The 24,329-nt window shown below is 40.8% G+C and overlaps 1 protein-coding gene across 2 annotated transcripts in view; it reads left to right on the top strand.

Moving 5' to 3' along the window:
* LOC122404429 overlaps positions 1-24,329 on the top strand; it is an 82,314-nt gene that overhangs the window by 38,363 nt on the left and 19,622 nt on the right. For both annotated transcript variants that reach the window (XM_043408377.1, XM_043408378.1), the window contains exons 2-3: positions 19,248-19,422; positions 22,610-22,705. In XM_043408377.1, the coding sequence (XP_043264312.1) occupies positions 19,248-19,422; positions 22,610-22,705 (271 nt within the window). The remainder of the gene's footprint in view (positions 1-19,247; positions 19,423-22,609; positions 22,706-24,329) is intronic.

Here is a 24,329-nt window from a genome sequence, read left to right as displayed (position 1 = left end):
ATAGTGTGTAATTAAATTAAGAATAATTTGGTTATTATTTCTGAATTATTTTTTTGCTATATATGCTTAAGAAATAGCTATTTTATAAAAATTGTATGTCTTATTGCTGAATATATGAGTCTCGAGAGCAGCGACTCGGAAAAAGTAAGATGGCCGTTAACGACGAGGATCAATTGTCGTGTTTTGAGCACAGAATTTTAAAATTGCCCGATCAAGAATAGTTTTATTTCTTGTTTTCTAGTATATACACTTCAGAAATAGCTTTTTCTATCAAAATTGTATGCCATATCACTAAATACACGAGTCTCGGAGCGTCTCGGAAAAAGTAAAATGGCCGCCAACGACGAGGATCAATTGTCGTGTTTTGAGCACAGAATTTTAAAATTGCTCGATCAAGAATAGTTTTATTTCTTGTTTTCTAGTATATACACTTCAAAAATAGCTCTTTCTATAAAAATTGTATGCCATATCACTAAATATACGAGTCTCGGAGCGTCTCGGAAAAAGTAAGATGGCCGCCAACGACGAGGATCGATTTAATTGATAACTCAAGTTCTGAGCACCGAATTTAAGAATTGTTAGGGACACCGAGGATTTAGCAAATGCAAACGAGTTGTTACGTTTTCCATGGAACACCCAGCGACGAGTTTCTTGCATTCTGGTGGGAATCGAGTCTGAGACGGGGGTTGTCCGCTGTGGTCCCCGTTGCCAGCGCGTGCAATTATTGTTGTTAATCGTCAGAACGTTTCCACCTTTCACTTTCGGTCCCTGTCACGGTGGAGCTTTTGACTCGTCGCCTAAACCGTACGTGCTAGACGGAACGACCGTTGCGTAAACGTGTTACGCATCCTGCGATCATTAGCATAATGCAACTTCCAACGTTCGCGGTGATACAGCGCGATGCGCATCTCCCGCGTTTTTCCAGCCGTTTCTCTCTCGAAGGTCGTTCTCGGCCGTTTAATAACGAGAAAGGTCGAACCGCGGATGTTTCACCGAATCTTGCGCCGTTTCCACTTTGTTACCGTTGCCCAACCGCTCGATCCCAATCTCTCGTCCTTCTCGAATGCCGGGGATCTCTCGATCTTCGAAGGATCTTCGCGCGAACTGCGCAGGGAAATACAAATTACAATCACGGGGCGCGTTAAACGATCGTATCGTCCCGTGTTTTATGAAATCTTCCGCTTATTACTCGTTCTCGAGTACTAGGGTCGAAAATCACCCTTAAAGTTGTGGTTTCAGTGCTTGAAATCGATTTTAGAATATTATATTGGAACATCGAATACTCCACTTTGCACAATTTTTATAATTACCCGGTTTGGAAGTCTCGAAAGTGGATCTTCGATGGCCATTTTTAAGGGGTTCAACCACCCTAGTTTTATGAATTTATTGTATTAAAACCATTCTCTCGATCGAAACTAAATTTTTACAGCTAACAGGGCATACGATAAGCTCTAAAGAAAAGTTTCCCTGTAGATTTTTGCGAACGAGTAAAGAAAATGGTGGTCACCTAGACCCTGGTCAATAATCTTACATCATCCCAGTTGTTTTCAGGAATTTATTCTAACAAACCCTCCATCGAAAATAAATTTTTATATGAAGCGTATAATAAGCTTGAAAAAAATTATAATTTTACCATACACTTTTGCCCAAAACCACGCTCTACAAGTATAAAAAATGGGAAGATATTATTTCAGTTGATATCTCAAGTTTTTAATATATAAACGCCGTTGTTTCTACAGTGTTTAGGGTCTCTGCGGTTCTGGTTACAAAGTCTGCAGATTGTCGACGGTGTGTCGTGTTCCGGGGAACCGTACGTCGATCCCCGTTTCCGACTGACAGGACAAAACGTGGGGTGCAACGGGTTTTACGGTAATCGATGCGGTTACGGCGGTCCACTTAGGCCGTTGAATCGATCCCCGAAGTCACGCGAGGAAAGTTAAAAACCGTTACAGGGAACAGATATTCCCAGGACCGTGGGCGATCGACGCGGAAACGATTTTTCCCTCTTAATTTATCGTCGAACGGACGGATTGGCCATTTTACTGTTCGAGCCTTTCAGTTCAGACACCTTCGAGAGGCTCTGGGGCAATTCTTTCCTTCTTTTTCTCTCCACACAGCCGCGATACTTAGTCCCTGGTCGGAAGTGGATCGAACAAGCGGTATAAATTCACAAGATTTACGGGATAGACGTCGAAACGCCTCGTTTGCCATTGCAATTTCGTGTTCGAACACCACGGAGTCACTTTGATTTTCGTAAAAGTCGGTTAATTTATTTTGTTCGGTGACGGATAATAAGCATCGAGTGGCTACTTTATCGATAAAAATAACGAGAAACAAATTCTCTAAGAGCTCGAGGAGCCAGTTCCCACGCGATAAATTCGAAAATTGATGGAATAACGGACGGTCGTCGATTCGTAGGCGAGCATGCAGCGTAACAAGAAAGTCTGGCAATGAAACCACCGTCTTCAAACGGTTCGCCGACCGGTTGATCGGTTCGCGTTTTCGATTCGCGGGCTGTTTTGCCGCGGAACGCGCCTCGCGATTACGAAACCGCGCCCGATCGGTGCGATTTACCCGAGGAAACTGTATCGGGGAAAGAGAAAGAGAGAAATCACCGTACTTTGCTCGCTGATCGATGGTCCAACGAGAGGCAAACTCGAGCAAACCCGCGAATCGAAATTGTATCGCGAAATTGAGGCGTGCTCCGCGAGCTTCCGCGTAGAAATCGCAACCGTACCCTCGATTTTGTTAATTACGCTCTATCCCATATGCCGTGCCATTTATTAACGGCAGAAATCATTTCTAGGGTGATTTATGGTCGGAGTTTCAGCGGGAGTCCTGGTTTTCCGAGCTCGTTATTTGCATCCTTGGTCGTGGCGAGTTCAATATTAATTTTTGACGTGTTTCCATGGTCTCTGTAACCGACGTTCATAAAAACTAAATCAATGTTAAGACAAACTCGTTCCAATGTTTACACGCCAGTGTTTTGGTATTTGATTTTTAAGGGGGCTCACCTGTCCCCCCAAAACCGGTTCCTAGCTTCTAACGGTTAAGAATACACACATACGTGTGTACCACCGTTAAAAAATGCTCGATTGTGTGCTTGAGAAATTTATTTTTATTTGTCAGAAAAACTGGACGCAAGTCCTCTCTAATCCAGAAATATGGTTCCAAAAAACAAGAGATTCCCTTTCAACCATCTACGTAAAATTTTCATGATCAAAATAAATATCTATGGAATGTCTCGATCCTCAAACCGGCCAATCAAGAAACTTCCAACGCGAACAATGATTCGTCGAACAAAGAAATTCCAACGGATTACTCGCGATGGCCAAAAATATTATGCCCCGAGAGACCGTGTTAAGAATAGTTGCACGTGCTTCAAGGTCCGCAGGACGAAGCAAGTGCATCCCCGAGGATGGCGACTCGACGATTTATCGCGGAGTTGCGTGCCCGCGGAAGGCAACGGGGATTACGAGTCCTGGATCTATAATAATTACACACTTTTCCTTTGCGTAATTGGACGCGTGACCGGTCCCAAACGAAACCGGCTCGCTCGTAATCGCGCGCGTAGCTAATTCGACCATCCACCGTGGCAGTCCTCGTAAGGAGCAATCAAATTATTCTACGATTACGTCCTGGATCGCTTTCGTCCAGCGCAGATGGTCTCCAGCCCCGTAACGTTTCGAATCTTTCGCGTTGGGTTGCTCCAAAATTGGCCCATAACTGTTTCAATACTTTGTTAGTATCTACATTCTTATATCGAAGCTGTTTTCAGGATATGTCTGCCTTAGAATCATTCGACATTGGAATGATATTAGATCATTGGATCAAACTACGAGTTGGAACGTTTTAAATGGGTTCATTACTGTTTAAATACTTTATTAGTATCTATATTCTTATATCGAAGCTCATTTCAGGATATGTCTGCCTTAGAATCATTCGACATTGGAATGATATTAGATCATTGGATCAAACTACGAGTTGGAACGTTTTAAATGGGTTCATAACTGTTTAAATACTTTGTTAGTATCTACATTCTTATATCGAAGCTGTTTTCAGGGTATATCTGCCTTAGAATCATTCGACATTGGATTGATATTAGATCGTTAGATCAAACTACGAGTTGGAACGTTTTAAATGGGTTCATAACTGTTTAAATACTTTGTTAGTATTTGTATTCTTATTTCGAAGCTCATTTCAGGATGTTATCTACTTGACAATCATTCGATATTGGGTTTTTACATTATTAGATAAAAATTATGAGTTGAAACGTTTTAATTATCAATAATGTCGTCTAGTCCTCTTTGGTTCCTCGTTGCAAGCCATACAAGCATCATAACGTTCGAATAACCAGAAATCCTAAATTAAATTGCAAATAAAGAAGGTACATTATTAAATAAAAATTACGAGTTGAAACGTTTTAAATATCAATAATGTCGTCTAGTCCTCTTTGGTTCCTCGTTGCAAGCCATACAAACATCATAACGTTCGAATAACCAGAAATCCTAAATTAAATTGCAAATAAAGAAGGTACATTATTAAATAAAAATTACGAGTTGAAACGTTTTAAATATCAATAATGTCGTCTAGTCCTCTTTGGTTCCTCGTTGCAAGCCATACAAGCATCATAACGTTCGAATAACCAGAAATCCTAAATTAAATTGCAAATAAAGAAGGTACATTGTTAAATAAAAATTACGAGTTGAAACGTTTTAAATATCAATAATGTCGTCTAGTCGTCCTTGGTTCCTCGTTGCAAGCCATAGAGATATCATAACGTTCGACTAACCAGAAATCCTAAATTAGATTGCAAATAAAGATGGATGAATTTTATTTATTTCACGTTACGATAATACTAACGGAAAATAAATGAAAGTGGTTTTCGTTTTACCGTCTCCGGGCGGTATGTTCGTGGCGAACCGTTTGAAAAGGCTAGTTAGGTTTAATTTAACGTATGCATTAAAACTAATTAAAGTGCAAGGATATAGATCTCGCAATCTCGTGATTCCGAGTTTATTTGGCGTTAACGTGACTCGAGTTTGCTTACGATATCGCGTTACTGCATTCTCGTGTTCGCGCGGACGTGATTTGGGATTGTTGCAACAGAGGGATACAATAAATCCTCGAGCTCCGCTGTCTAGAGTTACGGATTCGCGAATACGCTGCAGAGATCGACGTTCCTCTACAGATTTTCTACGCGTGCCTATTCAATAAGCTTTCCTTCTCATCAATTTCATATTTAAGTCACAGTATAAATTACTATACTTCGAAGCATCTTTCAGAGAATCGACGCAATAGTTGCACATATTCTTATCGAAACACATTGTTGACACATTAAAACGCAATACAATTCGAGTCGTTGCATTAATCAAACTCGACACAAATTACTAACAAATCTACGACTTCCTTAATCGTACAAAAATTTAAATCGACAGCTTTTCGACAATATAATTGATTCCCAGAAACTTCCAAGAGTTAATTTGTAAGTCCAGAGTCCACCCAAATTATCGCCAATTATTCCTTCCCACGCGTTTACTCCGACTCATTATCGAGGATCGAAGATTTCTGACGAATAATCGATAGAAACGAGTAGCTCTCGGAGGAAAACTCGTGTTCGTTAAGTGTCCCAAACGACAGTTATAAAGGAGTTCGTTCAACAAAACTGTCCACGCTGTCACGCGTCCGCCATTCTTCGTGCCATCGTTTGCTTCGACGATTCAAGATTCTCCCCGCGAGATTAACAACTCTGACACTGATTGGTCTACCAAGACGTCCGTCGTTTAGTTTTTAAAGGAGCCCGCGTGTCAGGGAAGCGTTCGACTATTCTCTGAAACGTTCCCTTCGTCTGGCGTACGTCTATCAGGGAAACGATTCCAGTACGCAGACGTCTTGCTTCGTCCGATTTACAATCAACGGAGTCCATACATCAAATTCGTGTCGGCCGTTTCCTGGCGCGGATTCGTTATTACTTTCAACGCGCTACAAATTACTGAATTATCCAGCGCTATTCCCCTCGAGGGAAGAATAAACTGAATCTACTGGCTGATCCAGATTCCTACGTCCTTAAGAAAATCGTTGCTATAGAATACTGCTTTAACGTGTCTCTCAACAATTTTATTTTATTTTTATTTATTCGTGATGATCAAAATAAGGTTATAAGATATTTAACACTAGATTTACGGGCATTGATTGCACGTATATTTATTGATACCTTTCGTGTTGACGACTACCTTACAATTCGATTTTTCTTTTAATTAGAATATGTATTCATGCCAAGTGGATCAATCAAATTCAACATAAGTTGTTAAAAAATAATATTTACGTGTTCTGTTCAATCTAGTGTTAAATACGCGATTTTTGAATGATGAAACAGTGGATCTACCGCTCCAGATCGACATAATGCTATTTCTGGGTTAGGTCTGGTTGGTAATCAGCTGCATTAATTTCTAAATTTAACAGTAACATATCACAATAGGTTGCATCGTGAAGAACACTGTGTCCATAATCATTTAACATAGGATTCTTCTGACCTAATCCATACAAATTAAAAATTATATTATTCCCAAATATAAAACGAACAATATGGAAGCAAGTGCTCCGTTAACAAAACGATTTCGTCTCGTGTAAAGAATAGCGGATTCTATTTAATTTTCTAGGGTACCAAGTTGGTTGTTTCGGTCGAAACGCGAGATTGCCTCGAGAAAGAGTTTCCCCCTTGTTACAGCGTATAATGGAGGTTGTCGAGTATTTAATTTTCCGTGCAATATGTTCGCCTATAGGGTGGACACGCGCCTTAAACTGTTTAAACTGGCCGATATTATGCAAGCGGTGTTCCAGTTTTAAAGCCCTGCTTCGGTATTCCAGCTCACTTTCACTCATTCACTCGCCGGGCTCTTTTATCACGGTACTTCTCTCTCCCTCCTCTTTCTCGGTCTATCTCCTTCCCTCCGGTTTGCCATTCGCATGACTTTCACTTCTCTTAGGTTCGTTCGAGTCGTTCCTTCCTAGGCCTCCGGAGTTCTTTCGCTCCGCAGACTTCCACCGTGGAACGCCTTAGAAAACGATCGCATATTTACAGAAAACGTTTCCCCGACTACGGTCCGCGGGACGCGAACAAACGATCTGTTTAACATAACCCGCCTAACAATTTATAACGCACAACAAAACCAACGCTTCCGACCCTTGGAGCCATTCAATTTTCATCGTAACGTCGAATTTTCTAACACTCGAACTTCCAACGATTATGGCGGTATTTATTCGTACCAACGAAATTAAAACGATAGATACTTCAGAAAATGTATAATACAATAGAAATAAATGTTTATTCGTCCCCTTGTAGAAAACTACGGTGAATTTTCAGAAATTACACATTATTTTTTACCACTTCCGGTAGCTCAAATCGAAAATAGCAAAGAATGCTAAATATCAGAACGACTCATTTTTACGAATTTTCCGTTTAGTCTTCGCAGTGATTTTTCAGCTATTCAGCAAACTCGGAAATTTCTTATTCATTTATTTCACCGGAAGTACGCGATCCTGAAGATAATTACATTGAAATGAAATACAGTTTTGTGGAGAAATTCCAGGATTCGAGCGTTACGGAGTGGCTGAAATTTGAAAAGGTGAAATTATCGAGACGCCCAGGAGACGTCGGGAGAAATTTAATTGAAATTTAAAATAAACATATTCGAAATTGAGGTAAAAATCTGAACTCTGTAATTTTAGGCTTTTTCGATCGTTTTCTAAAGGCGTACGTTGGTATATTGCTGTTTCGTGGCTGAAATGGGTTCGTGGAACTCCGATTTACTCTGATTTACGAGTGCACCGGGGGACGAGAAGAGCCATTTCCTGTTTCGTGAACTTCGCGTGCGGTTTGCGGCGGCCGCGAATCTTTCCATGTCTACTTTTTGGTCCTCTAACGTTACTGCAACAACGTATGGAGCTCGAATATCGTGTTTTCTTCCGAACGAGATCGCGATCTGGTCATCTCGGATAACTCGCGGACCGTTGAAAGCGAACTCGGAAACGATTTTCTGCCGTTCGTGCCTGGAAGCACTTCTGGAATAACGTTATTTGAAACACTGCTTCAAACGTTATCTTGTTTCGCGGGTTGCTTGCTTCGATGAAACTCAACGATGATAGAACTCGATATTCGCGCTCTTCTTGTTCGAGTAGCGTATTAAGGATTGTAAAATTTAAAGCAGTTGCAAGAGAACTAAATACCAAGATTAAAGTGAACAAGCTGAACCAAGAAACTCGTTAATGACTGGAACGAAGTACGTGGAACAGCGATGTTCTAGGCCACGAGGTTTATACACAACGCAATTTAAGCAGCAGGCTAATTAACGATCACCGATTCTCGCGTGTTAAACTTCTGTTTCGTTTCTAGTAATATGCATTTGCGTTGTTACGATTGGTTTCTGCGCCTCTGCCTGGTTTAACACTAGACTTACGGAACTTCAATTTGACGGATGTCAGATTCCATATTTAAAATTGCAGAACCTGTAAATATTATTTTTCAACAACTTATGTTGAATTTGTTTGATGCAATGGCATGAATACATATTCTAATTAAAAGAAAAATCGTATTTTAAGGTAATAAAAGGTATCAATAAATATACGTGCGATCAGTGCTCGTAAATCTAGTGTTAAGCTTGTTCCTGATCGAGATAATTCATCAGAGATTGCAAATTAACATTTTAATATTAAAACATTGAACTATTTGAGTGGTAAATGCAAGATGGCGGAGGCGCGGACCGATGAATTCGCAAGAAAGCCGACGACGGTGAACGTTTCCCGGGGTTTTATATTTCGAAGGCCTCCGATCGAGTTGCACGGGCACGTTGCGTGATCGAGCGTGATCCAAGGAACGTATGATTTTCCAGGCGTACCCCGCCACGCGAAAGATGTCATTAATTTGTTGCCACGATGTTTACGAGCTACAGCTACTTTGGATCGTTTAGATCGTCTATCTTGCAACGTTTCAGTTATCCGGGGAAACATCACATTCGATAGCTAATTAGTCTCGAAAGGTTCCAGAGTCGTGCTGGGTGACTGGAAGCACTCGACCAGGAATAAAAATTCTAATCGTCGCCTTAAAAGGGACAATCACGCGATTTACAGTGCATCGAGTTCGTTATTTGCACCGTACACGGTTCTCAGTTGTTGGGACAACGAATTTACGGTAATATTCGAACCCAGAAACGTTCTACTTCCGATATTGACCAGTGTTCCGCGAACTGGACCGACTTTGGGGGGTTCTAGCGCTTTACGACGCGTGTTTAGGGTCGTTCAGGCGTTGGTTTTGCGTCGACGATGATTTTATCGTTTCCAAATTATGTTTGAACGACTGGAACGTGGCGCTGGTTACGCAAATTACAACCTGCCCGGTGTTAATTACACGCGAACACCTGTGCACGACTCCCAGGTAGGTCGTTACGCGCCGGGATTGTTAAATTAGGTGTGTATTTGTTGCTGGTCGTGATAAGAATTAGCAATACTGATCTCCTAGTTCGAGGCGTTGTATTTAATCGAACCTTTTGACCCTGTTTTTTTCAATTAAATTCTTTTTTTAGGAAGAAATCGGTTAATTCGATGATGCATCGATTATAAAAAATAATAGTCCCCGAAAGCATAGTTTCGAGCAAAACGTAATCCGATTACATTTGCCACAATTGCTCCCGCAAATTACGTCGTAATTACCTCGTAATGATACCTTTTAATGATCACACGGCTATCCCGCGATAATTGCCGTGCAATTGGAATTTAATTACAGTCGATTTACTTTGTAGAAATAATCGTGTTGTTCGATTTTTCCCCCGTTAACGATGTTATTATTGCGATCTCTTTATTACGCAAATTAAGAAAGTGAACGTATCTAACGAGACAATGTTGCGCAAAGGCGGGGCGTAGCTTCGAACCCAACCTAAAAGCGAACCTTCGGTTTCGACAGAAACGATCGAACAAAATTTCATAACCGATCTCTGAAAAATCGAACCCGCGCGAAACGTTTCAGATTTTGTGGTTCGAGGTTTCTGCAAAAAGATCGACCGTCGATAGTCTTTGTTCGACTCGACGGTAACATTGAATCCTCGGTTCGACCGATTTATCCTTTCCTCGGTCCTGTTACGGATAAATCAGCATCGCGAACGCGATTTGCGCTGCCTCGGCCGCGCGCGATCGAGGAATCTCGAACGGAAACAATGGACGTTGATTGATGGGAACGAACGGCGGACTCAAAGTACTACACCTTGTTACACGGGGCCCCCTGATTATCCCGGTTACGTTTACGGAACCGAACTGTAACCAGCCAGTTGGCCTTTTCGATACTGACAAACATTTTTCACCGCTCAGACTACGATTTTCAAAGATTATTTTCACTTTCGTTTTCATGGAATCCCGCTCCACTCGATTATCAAGGACTGTCTTGTTAAATAAGAGTTGTTGAATGGGGAGAATGATTATTAGACTTCTTTTATTCAATTCCACGCAAAATTGAAAAATTAATATTTTACTGGGTGATCCTTAATGGATAGAAAATGTATGATAAAGGGGGGTAGCAATTTGCCATCAAATGCTCGATTAGAAATGGATTATCAAAGACTATTTTACTCTTTTAAATAAGAATTGTTGAATGGGGAAAATAATTCTTAGATTTATTTTATTCAATTTTACGCAAAATCAAAAAATAAATATTTTACTGCTTTAACTCTAATGGATGCAAAGTGTATGATAAAGGGGGGTAGCAATTTGCCACCAAATGTTCGATTAGAAATCGATTATCAAGGACTATATCTGACTCTTTTAAATAAGTATTTTTGAATGGGGGGAATAATTCTTAGACTTCTTTTATTCAATTCCACTCAAAATCAAAAAATAATCATTCTACTGCCTTATCCCTAATGGATAGAAAACGTATCTTTAAAATTCAGAATAAAAAAAGGAATTTTCCACCAAATGGTCGATTAAAAATTGATTATCAAGGACTATCTGACTCTTTTAAATAAGAATTGTTGAATGGGGGGAATAATTCTTAGACTTCTTTTACTAAATTCCACGCAAATTCAAAAAATAAACATTCTACTGCCTTAATCCCAGTATATAGAAAATGTAATTAGAATTCAGGAATAATTGAATAAAAAGACTCTTGAATAAAGGGGGTAGCAATGTACCACCAAATGCTCGATCAAAGATCGAAGAATCAGATTCAGTTTTCTAGGTGGGTTCGTTCTCTCTGCCAGGGCGATACAGTTCTCACATTTCCGCAACATTCAATAACCCCGAATGGTGTAACTTTACCTGCCATCCGCCGCTCGTTTCGTGTGAAAATTCAACGAGTATCTCCCCGGCAAAAAGACTCCGCCAAAAACCGCAGGCTCTTGCGAAATCGTGGCCGTCGCGGCCGTTTGACGAGTTTTGTAATTTTTCATCACAATGGCGGCTCGCGCCACTCCTCGTTTACTCTCCGTTATCGAGATTTTTTCCGGGAGGGTGCATGCCTCGGCGGCCACGTGCCTCAAACGCCCCGACTCTTTCAGCGAACGCATTTTGCCATTTACGCCCGATCCTTCTCGATTACTATGATCGTTACATGATCGTTAAAAACTGCTTCGATATTGGTCAACGTACAGTCAACCATTTATCAACAATAATTTGTTAAACTTGATTTTGACTACGGTCGATTTTGACGCAAACAGAAGCTCTAAAATCAAGCTGATTTTGAGCAACACGCACGCAGACAAAGGGTTAAAGATCCTTGGAATATAAATTAAAATTTTTTCCACGCATTATAAATGCCTATCAGAGTAAAATAATTCTATCTAAAATAATGAAATCTTCTGCGTTGAGTATCGAATAATTGTTATCTCGGATTGAAATGGTATTAAAATTTTTGAATATACTGTATGTGTTTGTTTGAGATTGGATGTGGCTTGGAGTTGGAGGGGGTTGAAGAGGCGTGGAAAGAATTTTCGCTATCGAAAAATAGGCGACGCGTGCCGCAGGTGGGATCGCGTTTCGTTTGACATTTAATTCACCGCGTTTGCATTCGCGGGACGCGCGTTATTCGCCTTTCTAGAACGCCTCGCGAACTTCTCTCTCGTCATCGGTGCCGTGACGCTCCATCGCGTTGCAGTCGAAGCCGATAGCGGAGCAAATGTCAGCCGAGAACTCCATTATTGTTCGAGAAATGGGCGAGGATCCGCGACTACGAAATCGATCACGCGTTGGAAGAACGACCATCGCGGTCAAGGAACTCCATTTTCCCTAGGTCAGTCCCAACGAACTGAAAATCACTTCCAAATGCAACAATTCCAAGCAAATATTTTATCAAATTTATTCTAAAATTTTTGAGAAATAAGGGAAACGTTTAAATAGTCGATTTCAGTTAGTTACTTCAAGTTATGTACAAAAAACAGAGAATCTCGGAGAATCTCAGAGAATCTTTAGAATAAATTCTAAAATTTCTAATAGAACTCACGAGTCAATTGTGCAAAATTGCAAATTGCAAATGTACTAAGAATTGTACAAAAGGGGACTCCATTTATCAACATTGGTTTTTGCTATCCACGACCAAGAAATTCAGATATTAGTGATATTTGACTGGCGCGACGTGGACTATAAATCAAGTCCCCCGAGACGATCGTTCCAAACTTGATTTTCATTCAACGTAGAGATAGACTGTCCCGAAACCATAATTTATTAACTGGCAGCTCGAAGGATCGCTCGAGGATGATGTACGATCCCCCGTCTACGTTCTGAAAGCAAATTGTGTTTCTTTGCAACGCGGTTGCAGGCTCTTTCGATGAAAAAGACGACGCGCCTACGCGCTTGTTGACGTCATAATTATTCAATCGACTCGAATATTTTCATATTTCATATAATATTCTTCTATTCAAAAAAAAATTGTATAGTCTTCCTAGCTCAAGAAATAAGTGAAATTGAAGAGCAAACAATGCTGGAAGTCATTTTAATAATGAGCAATCGCTCTCGAGATAATGTGTTTTGAATGTCGTGGGCTCTAAAAATACCTGGAAACAAAGATCGCGAATAGAATCGATTATGGACGGTGACAGTCGAGTCGAACCTGTTTTTCTCGATATTAAAAAGAGGAAATTCCGATATTGGGGCATGTTCGATTATTCGGACGGCTACCTTAATTTGGTCGTTTCACGGTGACGATGCGATTGTTTATCGAACTCGTCGATCGACTCGTCTCGAGAAGAAGCCATCGACCTGGAGTCCCGTTCCGAAACGAACGCGGCGAGGTCAGCGCCGGCGAAAAGAATTTTAGGATCGCCTTGTGGTCGAGGACGCCGACCTTGTTACGGCCCCAGGGTCGCGTACGGCCTCACGGAAGGTCGTCCCGGAGAACGGTACCAGTATGTTTGGTCTAATTGCTCGTTTCTGTCGGTCCTTGCACTCCATATCCTCTCAAGGCCACTGGACCAAAATTAAACAAATTACGGCGATGAAGCTCGCGAAAAGATCTATTTTACGCGCACTTGAGCAACAGAACGATATCCGTATCCACCTGTTTGCAATTTGAAGCCCTATTAATATTTAAATTAGCGCGGGGTTTCGATGATCGATAGCCTTTTAACGAGCGGAATAATTAATTATAGGAACTGTCTCGATCTTATTGAATTTTTATTTTATGAATGGACATCCTGATTTTTTTGGCTTACTACTCTTGGAAAATGTGTAAGCCCCCACAGATTTTAATTTAATATTGTTTTAAATCTCGACAGCGTTCACTTCCATTCTTGTTGCACCGAAGAATTTGATTTTATCAATGTAATTAAAAGGCGATACTGTCGATTTTATTTTCCAGATTCTCTCGAACTTTGATCCGCCTTTCCACTAATAATCGTTAACCCTGAATGTCCCCTTCGAGATCCCGAGGTCGCATTTCCATCTGCATTTTCAAAGCCTGATCTCATCGTTCCGTCCACAGGCGCCATTGTGTAGCTCCAAAGCGACATTACAGCCAACAAATGATCGATCAACTCGATTAATTTTAACAAAATTCAAATAAAACAGTCAAGATACCAACAAAATCCGACTTATGTGTTGTTTTAAAAATAAACATATGCAACATAATAACATATAAATAGACATATTTCATTCAAAATTTAATCAAGCCTCGAAATATAAATATAAAAATCAAATACAACCTTTTATAGAGATTTTTGGCGTTAAATGGCGTCTTTCGAGTCGTGCAGAGCCTTCTTGAGCGTCACTGTTTAACACAAGATGTCTCGAGGCGGTTTGCGTGCCATAGCTACTTTCAATGTCACTGGATGAGTTCTCGAGTCGACGACATCCGCATCGACGCATGATTGCTATACAGGATGCTTAACCACGGGTGGGCAATTTTTCAATGGAAGGATCGTGCAAAATAAGAAAATCAAAAACAACGGAATCGAGTGGCTTTTTCACGTACCAATATACAACGAAATTGTCTATACGTCGATAAGATTATATTTCGACATTATCGAATTCTTTTTTCCCCCATAAACTCGCGTCGAAGGGTTAATTTCCACCTTATTTTACGTTTAAAATCGTTCCTGAAAAATGGCCCTATAATCCATTCGCGCCATCGCGTGCAATAATGATCGGTGACAGTAATCCTTGATGGAATTTCTGCAGCCACATTACGAAACCTCCACGCAATGTTCGCGCTGGGGATTTGCAATTTCTTGAATCGTTGCGTTTTTCCGTCGTTCGAATAATCGAAACCGACCAACGTGTCAAACGTGAACGTATACATTTAGAACAGAATTTAGAATGACAAAGAAAAACTGCAACGATTACCAAACATTCAAGGTATCGATGATACGAAGAAACACTTAAATTATAATCACAAGTGTCCCCCGTTCCCCTTTGCATCGTTCAACTTTGGCAAATGTTGATTTGTCGTTCGACGTCTCGGCGGGAATAATGTCCGATCCGCGAATCGCGCAGTTGGAAACGGCGTGGCTTCCACGATGTGCATACTTACGCGGGGGCTGTTCGTTCTAAACACGTTGGATCGGTAATAGAAAGTACCGTCGCGGTAATAAACCAGGTCACCAGTTTTTGCGCTGCCGGGAAAAGAAAATCTCCAACGTACGTCGAACCCTTGCCGCATGACTTCGCGCACGGTTCGCAAAAATCCAACGCACTGTTGTCACGGGAATTAAGGAATTCTAATTCTTTTCACAAAATCAAAACCCACAGAATACATGTAAAAACACAATACACAACGAATTCTATATTTAAAGATATAAAACGATTAAAAAATGCTTCTATTCGAATCACAACCTGTGGTGATATTGCTGGAAAAATTTGTACGAAATTTTATACGCGATTAATAGATGGGAAATTTTTATTTTTAAAAGTATAAGAAATAAAGTAAGATATGAATTACTGTATTTAGGGGTTGAAACAACCCTCCGTGAAGCTCCCATTTCTAGTGATTAATCATGGGTATGACACCTACCCTCGTTTCTAAATTTTGGTCCCTCAATGCAGAATGCAGATATTAGAATTTTATTGTGTAAGGATTGTCGAGGATTTCGAACTCGTAGACAGTCAAAGTAACTATATAAACTATACTATTTAATATTTACTATTTAACATGAAGAACATAAAAGAAGGACATAAAACGTAAACGTAAAACTGTGACTGCTCTCGACTAACGTTCGATACAGAGTTCCTACAGTCAAACTCGACCCTTCCTTATTCCTATCTTATAATAATGATCTAAACAAAACGCACGAACGTATTTCAGCTTGAACCTAAACAGCTCAATACCTACTCTAGTTTAGACTAAACATGATCGACGCCAACGGTTCCACAGCCCAAACACACACACTTCTTGCAATTCGAGTAAAGCCATATAAATTTTTGCGTGAAACGTATCCGGATAGGAATTTCGCTCGTCTCTGTATTAGAAATACTCCCGGTGTGCTTAACGACGCGTTTCAGGGTCGACAGACCTAATACGAGGAGTGTTGAAACCGCGGCTGGAATCACGTATAGAAAACAGCTCTTTGTTGCGATTGTCCCTACGAGACAAGGGTGATTCGGTGTTTCGAAAGAGCTCGATATCGATCCCTCGATCAACCGGTCTTGATCTAATTAGTCGCATTCCTGGCGATCAGCCTCGTCTACGCGTTCCCGCTTAAACCGTTCCTTCCCACCGAAGTCGAGACAATTTCCACTTACTCGATGTTGACCAATTCTAGCCGTCCGTCCACCCACGCCGACGTTTCTGCGCTCGAATAACTCGGGTGATCCGAATAGTTAACGATTTCAATGCTCACAGGACCATTTTAACACTTAAAATCTGTCTATTCCAGGATCGTACAGTTTCAAGTTTCACTAATTTGTGAAAGTAAACGATAGGAAGAATGTAACTGATGATTTAGATGGTCAAAATGGACCTACGAGTAAAACTTTTTGCTCTCGAGGATACAAAATTGCAATTTAATTATTCGAACGGTCCCAGAGCTCCCATGGGCACGCTAAATTTCATTGCTGGTCGCGTCAGACGCGCTAATGACAATTACGCAATCGCCCCGTTGTTCCCTGGCCGCTTATGGGAACCCAAAGGAACGCGTGGTCCGACTTCCATGATTTCACTGCGCCTTTCAGTTCCCCCTACGAGCACAAAAACTGTGACCCAGAAATGCTCGAACGCAGTGCTTCTGTCGTTTAACCCCTGGAATTTAACACGATAAACTAACAAGCGATTGAGAACGTTCGAACATCGAGCTTCGAGGGTCCAGTTTCCATCTTTTTATCGAGATAATTATTTTCACTCGATCTTCAGCTTCTATGGAATCTAACCCATACAGACTACCCAAAGAAAAATATAAAAATTATTCTCGACAGAGGCCAGTCGATTAATTTATAAAGCGACTAATTTTCGGAAGTGTCCTCGAAAGTGGAGCGTAACGTGGTTACGTAAACCGGGTATCGACGCGGAAAAATGATTTACATATAAACGGGCCAGCTCGCCGGGGATGGCGAAGGAATGGCGTTATATTGTATAGACATATTCTCACGTCGAAAGTGCGGCCCAAGAATGGCGCAAGTCACGTTTCCAACAAATCAATTCGTCGTTCGCTGGCGCGGCGTCCGCGGTCCCACGATACCGACTCTGTGCCAGAAAGAGCTTTAGTGGGATAATCGAATCCGCTGCCGGGCGAAACAATGCCGGCACGCAGAAACCGTTTTCAACGATACCGTGCTATTTACCGCGTAACGAAGCGGCCAGACGCCGCAATACGCTACAAACGCCACGCAACGCGTCTCCGTTCCCGCGTTTTGCAAACGATGCTGCAAATATTATTTATTCCCCTTCCATCTCAATCAAAATTACACTCTTTCAGGGATCCAAATTCGTCAATTTCTTTCAATTTTATCAAAAGGGGGAAGTGGTTTCTTGATTTCACTCATTGTACCCCCCTAGTTTCTTTATATTAATTCCCCTCGATCTCGATCAAAATTACACTCTTTCAGTGATCCAAATTCGTAAATTTTAATTTTATCGAAAGGTGGAAGTGGTTTCTTGATTCCCCCCATTGTACCCCCCTAGTTTCTTTATATTAATTCCCCTCGATCTCGATCAAAATTACACTCTTTCAGCGATCTAAATTCATAAATTTTTTTTAATTTTATCGAAAGGGCGAAGTGGTTTCTTGATTCCCCTCATTGTACCCCCCTAGTTTCTTTATATTAATTCCCCTCGATCTCAATCAAAATTACACTCTTTCGACGATTTAAATTCGTAAATTTCTTTTAATTTTATCGAAAGGGGGAAGTGATTTCTTGATCTCCCTTATTGTACCCCCTAGTTTCTTTATATTAACTTTGTTTTTATAGGAAAAATATTGTATCAAAATTGCATAGTCTCAGGAGGTGTGAAATAACCTAAACAATAACTACCAGTCATTACTGCATCATCCATTATTGTACCCCCTGAATTCTTCATATTAATTTTGTTTTCATATATGAAAAATATTCTACAAAAATTGCATAGTCTCAGTAGGTGTGAAATAACCTAAAAAATAACTACTAGTCATTACTGCATCATCCATTATTGTACCCCCTGAATTCTTCATATTAATTTTGTTTTCATATATGAAAAATATTCTACAAAAATTGCATAGTCTCAGGAGGTGTGAAATAACCCAAAAAATAACTACCCTCCACTACGACATTATCCATTATCGTACCCCATGTTTTCTTTATATTAATTTTGTTTTCATATGAAAAATATATGGTACAAAAATTGCATGCTCTCAGGGGGTGCAACATAACCTAATAACTAACTACCATTGGATTATTGGAAACTATAGGATTCCATTTAACCCCTTAACGCTAATACCCGAGTCTGACTGCTTCCAAAAATGATATTTGTTTGATCCAACGATTTAAGGGATGACAATATTTATTTTCCTTCAAATTATACGTTACACATTTTTATATAGCTTATAAACAAGTCCAATAAAAAAAAACTGATCATTCTAAGTCGACCCTAAAAATATGAGCGTTGGGGGGGTTAAGAATCTCCCACTTTAGAGTAATTATTTCAAATTGTGTCTAAAGAATACCTTGTCTATTTCAATGAATTAACACTAAACACGATTTTGTGCACATCTATCGCATTTGAAAGTGCAAGTTAATTCGATAAATCGAAGTCGTCTCGGAATTACGAAAAATTTGGCGCCAAGTCTTTCGATCCCCGCTCGTGCCCTCGAGGCGTCGTCGCTTTGGCGATCCAGACCGCGGATTATGCGAGCAATCGCCGTCTCTGGTCGAGTTTCTCGTGCTCCGTGTACGCGCCGACGACGCAAGGTCGACCAAAAATCCGGTTACACGGTTCTCCGGTTGCGCAATCGTCCAGCTCCGTACGCCGCTCACGTTTCAGAACGGCGATCCATATGCCGATACCAGATACAACCGAAGGCTGTCCGTTCATAATTCACATTGTATCGACGCGCCCCGCGGAGGCACTCGAGAACGTTTCTCGCCCCGTCTGGGTAACTTTTTTTTCACTCTCCGCGTTTTACCCGTCCCGCCGTGCCCGCAGCATTCTGGTTTCGCTCCATTCGCGACGCGAGAACCGTTCCCGTTCCCGTTCCCGCCGACAGGACATAATCGATGGTTATTTAACGACACTGACGAAACGTCGACCGTATGGAAGTTTTATTTTTCAGTGTAAATGAACCGTGTGTGTTTTTTGTGTCCCGCAGAATGCCAGAGGACCATCCCGAGGAGCGCCAGAGCGAGCAGAAACGAAGCTGCCTTGGAGTTCGAGTGCCCCGAAGAGTTCGGTTACTACCCCCATCCACGCGACTGCACCCAGTACTATGTATGCGTCTTCGGGGGTGCTCTGCTCGAATCGTGCACGGGAGGTTTGATGTACAGGTGCGTATCATATTTGAAATTCCTCAATAATGTCAACACTGGCAGTTGAAAGCGAAATATTGCCCAGCGAAAAAGAAACCTTGTTTTTAAACAATTGGAAACCATATTATAACTACTGTATTTAATTGAAATTTATTTGGGAAGTAGAACTCATGGATATCTACAAAAAAGTATTAAACAACATTTCCGTACGGGGTCAAATAAATTTATTAAAAATGAAAAACAAATTTAAAAAAAAAATCGATAAATCATTCTGAAAAAATTATTTTCGGCTGCAAGGGTCAATTGTAATCATTTTTGGTCAATAAAGATACCCCCGAATTCCTAACCATTTTCCCGAAAAAAATTCCTTACCGAAAATAAAATATAATGTCTGACCATGAATGTCTGAACCCCTGATTCCCCTGAAATTTCATAACTCCTGAACGGATTGGAGGATTTTAATGTTTCAAAAGGCAAACAACGCGTATTTTCATGAAGAATATTTACAGAATCTAAGAGTGTTCGATAACTTATTCCTTAACCCCGTAAAGTGAGAAAAACTTTACATGTGAAGCCTAATTACTCGTATACCTTGTCTGTATCTATACTCCTTGACTATCCATTGAATGTCCTTTTTCTTTCAAAGTGTACTAGAATATCGTACAGAATAGAGTCTACCAGGGTTGTCGAGACATTTAATAACAATCGAGGAGTTCATATATTTACAAATAAGTGAACGATCGAGTACTTGTGAGAGAGCGAAGAACGTAGCCCTCTGGTGTCGAGCGTAGCAAGTGTCGCCATACAGAATGGGTTCTCGCGCGATTGTAAGTACTGTCGCGTATCCGTCCCCGTGGATAATTAGATAATTGATCGCGAAGACACACGCGACCCCGTTAAACGCTTCTTTTTCGAACAGAATCGTGGAAACGATCCACGTCGTTCCTGGACCGATCGACTAATATGGGAGCAACGAAGCACACTGAGTCGAAATGCGAGCAAATAATACCGGGGGCGTCGAATCGAAAGCGAAACGCGACGCATTGTCGTCCGAATATAGACAAGTTTAATGGATCTGTTCTCCGTTGTTCCCAGGGGCCCGTGGTATCGCAAGACTTCGCGAAGATTTCTATTTCTTTCATCGAAATTCCCCAGCGTAGTTTCCATCGAGGAACTGAACGAATTAATACTCCCCGCGAACCTTGGAGGTCGAGAAAAACAAATCTGGCAGAGCTTAGAGAAATAGACGTTGGAGTAATAAATTGTACCGTGACAAAATGTTAGATTAAGTATTTTTTTTTTTATCGAGAGTGAAACCAGGCGTTAGAATCGATCGTGGAAACCTGTTTCCCCGCGTTCGACAGGAAAAAGGTCGTCGAAAGCTGGAATAATAATCAGTTTACTAGCGCGAATTAACGATCGAGCGTGGATGTCCACCGTTTCGCGGGATTTGCGGGACCGGAAGGTGAACGACCCGGCGGAACACGGTCCCCGCGATTAGATCTAACACGTAGCAAATTTGAATTTCGATCGTAAATTACCGGCGACCCTGGACGCTAGAATTCGGAAGTAGTAAAAACTTTACCGCGTAATTGTATGCAAAGCTGACCTATTTCAATCGTCACGAATGTCCGAACTGTCGATGAGAATGTTTTCTTAAATGGACTTTTCACTGTGAAATTTAAATAAAATTCTCGAGTCAAGACGTCAAAGAAAATTTGTAAACAAATTTTAAATCAAAGCTTTGGTCTCGTAGAAAATTGCACGATTTTGGTTCGATTCCAGTTTCTGAACCGCTCAAGACAAACATCGACGCCATTTTTCGCTAGTTCCCAGAAGACAAAATACTATAACTTCCATTATTAATCACTCGCCCGAGTAACGTTCTTTCCTTAAATAGACTTTTCACTGTGAAATTTAAACAAAATTCTCGAGTCAAGACGTCGAAGAAAATTTGTAAACAAATAAGTACTGAAAGAAATTTTAAATCAAAGCTTTGGTCTTGTAGAAAATTGCACAATTTTGGTTCGATTCAAGACAGACATCGACGCCATTTTTCGCTAGTTCCCAAAAGACAAAATACTATAACTTCCATTATTAATCACTCGCCTGAGTAACGTCCCTTGCAAATAAAAATTACGATTATTATTTTCGAGATCTCTGAATCAAATGATCTAGGTAGGATACTGAGGGTGTAACGTCGAGTTTGGATCAGGGTGAGGGGGTCTGGGGGGCACGATTACGATCCTGGAGCACTTTCGATCTGGATTTGCGCGGTAAAAGGGGGTCGTAGCCGGCACGCATAACCCTGGTGAAAAAAATCAACATGCCACACCTCTCCCGATACGACAGTGCACAAACTAGTTGGTTGTAAAACCGGCCAGCGTAGCCTAAGGTACCCAATAGTAACGTCGTGTCCAATTAAGGATGCTCGCGAGCTTGGGACGCGATTCTAAATTCAGTCCCATCGAAAATCCTCCGGAGAACGACACCCAACCATAGATCCGATCCTCGATCTCCGACGAAGGCGTTGAAACTTTCTTTTCCGCGTGACCAACGAAACAGAACGTCTCCCCGAACGCTTTATTTCTGTTCACGGTTCGAAAATCGAAGTAATCGGTCGTTCTTTCCGGTTCCTGACAATTTTTTAGGGTGCCTTGCATCCTGGACCAGCGATTTGGCAAATTTTTTTCTCAGAATTGGCGAATTATAAAATATTTTAACTTTGTGAACCGCAAGATGACATGGAGGATGCTATGATACAGTGTTAAAAAGTTTGGAAGCTGTTGGGGCATTGTAAAATCACTCTTATAGATATTTTATCAAAATTAATATATCGAAAGTCGAACTAAAATTAAGATTTGTTAAGTTTACAAATGTTGAACTTCACAAATCCTATTCAAATTTGTTTCCTTCGATGTTTCAACTTGAGAATTGTTTTAGCTCCATATAGTGAAAAGTCCTGTTATATATGGATAATGTAACCAAAGTTAAAATGTTAAAGTTGATGGTAAAGGTAGAATGTTTGTTGTGGCAAATTTCAAGGCATTCCATTTATCAATTTTTTCAAAGATCGAGCATAGGATGCTGCGTTGGTGTGAATTGTGGAGGCAAATGGTTTCCAAATCGCGATTGCTTTGGCTAAAAATAGCCACGAAGAACAATATCGATACTAATGGGGACCGTGTCGCTTTTCTTTTCGCAGCCACGAATTGCAGACGTGCGATTGGCCGCGGAACGTGGGCTGCCCCGGAGGCGGATCCCCCAATAAGGAAACGGAAGAAGACCCGCTGCTAGAAAGGTGAGTTTTCGATGCTGGGACTTGTTGTTTGTAACCATTACACGGAGATCGATGAACCCCAACATCCATTCATTATCATAATATATCGAGAGTTGTAATACTTTGTCTCCTAACTTTCAAATACTATCTAACCTTCGAATAATTTATTTATCTACAAATACTTATAAAACCCCTTAAGTGTACAATGAAGTACAAACTGACATGTTATGAACAAGATTTCTAATCAAGATCAACAGCGTACAAAAATGGAGTACAATAATTATTGCTGAACATACACAATTTACAGAGTCTACAGAGAATAAAATAATATTGAAATAATGAAGTTTGAATAATAATATTCAGTAATCTATGCAAATACTTCCAGTTCCAAGCTTCGTCCGTTTCATTCAACAAATATGGCGACCAGTTGGTCCCACCGCATCCTGCGGACTCCGATTTCAAAAAGAGCATATTTTAAACTCGAGAATGTTAACTCAGACAGCGCGATTACGCTCCAGACAAATTGCATAATTACGGTTTACAGGCTCGAAACGTCGAAGAAATTCTTATCGATCCGATTTCTGATTCAATCCTCGACATCGTGACGATCGTAATTACTCGGAGCAGAACTGTTCTCGATCACGATCTGCTTTCCTTTCGACCCGCCGAAAGTTATTCAGGAAACGTACTGTACGTCTCGCGATCCATCGATCCGTGTCGCCCGGACGTCCGTCGATTGCTCAAGATTTCGAGCCTCGATTACGAAACCTTCGATATTCGACTCCGCGTTCGAATTTCTCGATGAAAAAAGAGAGGGGGGGAGAAAAGAAAACTGGGCGATCGAGAGATCGAGACGGCGGACGATCGAAGCGTTTCTTTCGCTCGAAAACGTTCGTACAAACGATCCGGCTGCACGCGAACCTTGAGAAAATGGTAGCAGTGACGTCAAGGATCGAACAATAAACGCTTAGGCGTCGATCGACCGGTATTCACAGTTATAAACTCGAAGGTGAAACCTTTCGATGCTGGCTCGGTCGAGCGAGAATTTTTCTGACACTGCGTTTCTCAATAACTGTTGGATCGTGTCGCAAAAAAGAGCATGTTCCCCGATTTGCACGCTGCTTATACATTTCTTGGAAACTCGCTTTTTAACGAGTCGACTGTCCGGACCAAAAAACTTTGATCTCGGACAGTCGTGGGCTGAGTTAATTAAAATTTGACGAAGCGAGTAATTCGATTGTTTTTTCGAATTACTAAATGGAGGCATTGTGGGTCGATTTAGACCCTGAGTTGTTGAATGAATGATCAAGCCAAGAGGAAACATTATTTGCTCGTGATAATACTTGAACTCAAGAATGTTGGAGTCGAGGAATGTGTTTTTAATTCGATTTAATATTTGTATCATTTTTCTCTTGTTCTTTCGAAGTACTAAATGAAAATATTCCAGGTCAATTTAAATCCTGAGTTATTGAATGAATGATCCAAGAGAAAACATTATCATAATACTCGAATTGAAGAATGTTGGAGCCAAAGAATGTGTTTTTAATTTGATCAAATATTTGTATGATTTTTCTCTTGTTTTTTCGAATTACTAAATGGAAATATTCCGGGTCGATTTAGATCCTGAGTTGTTGGATGAATGATC

Source organism: Colletes gigas, unplaced genomic scaffold, assembly GCF_013123115.1.
Source record: "Colletes gigas isolate AHSC1104 unplaced genomic scaffold, ASM1312311v1 Colletes_gigas_Sc00002, whole genome shotgun sequence".
NCBI classification, from domain to species: domain Eukaryota; kingdom Metazoa; phylum Arthropoda; class Insecta; order Hymenoptera; family Colletidae; genus Colletes; species Colletes gigas.
The sequence above is the reverse complement of the archived record's forward strand: the minus strand, read 5'-3'. Positions and strand labels throughout refer to the sequence as shown.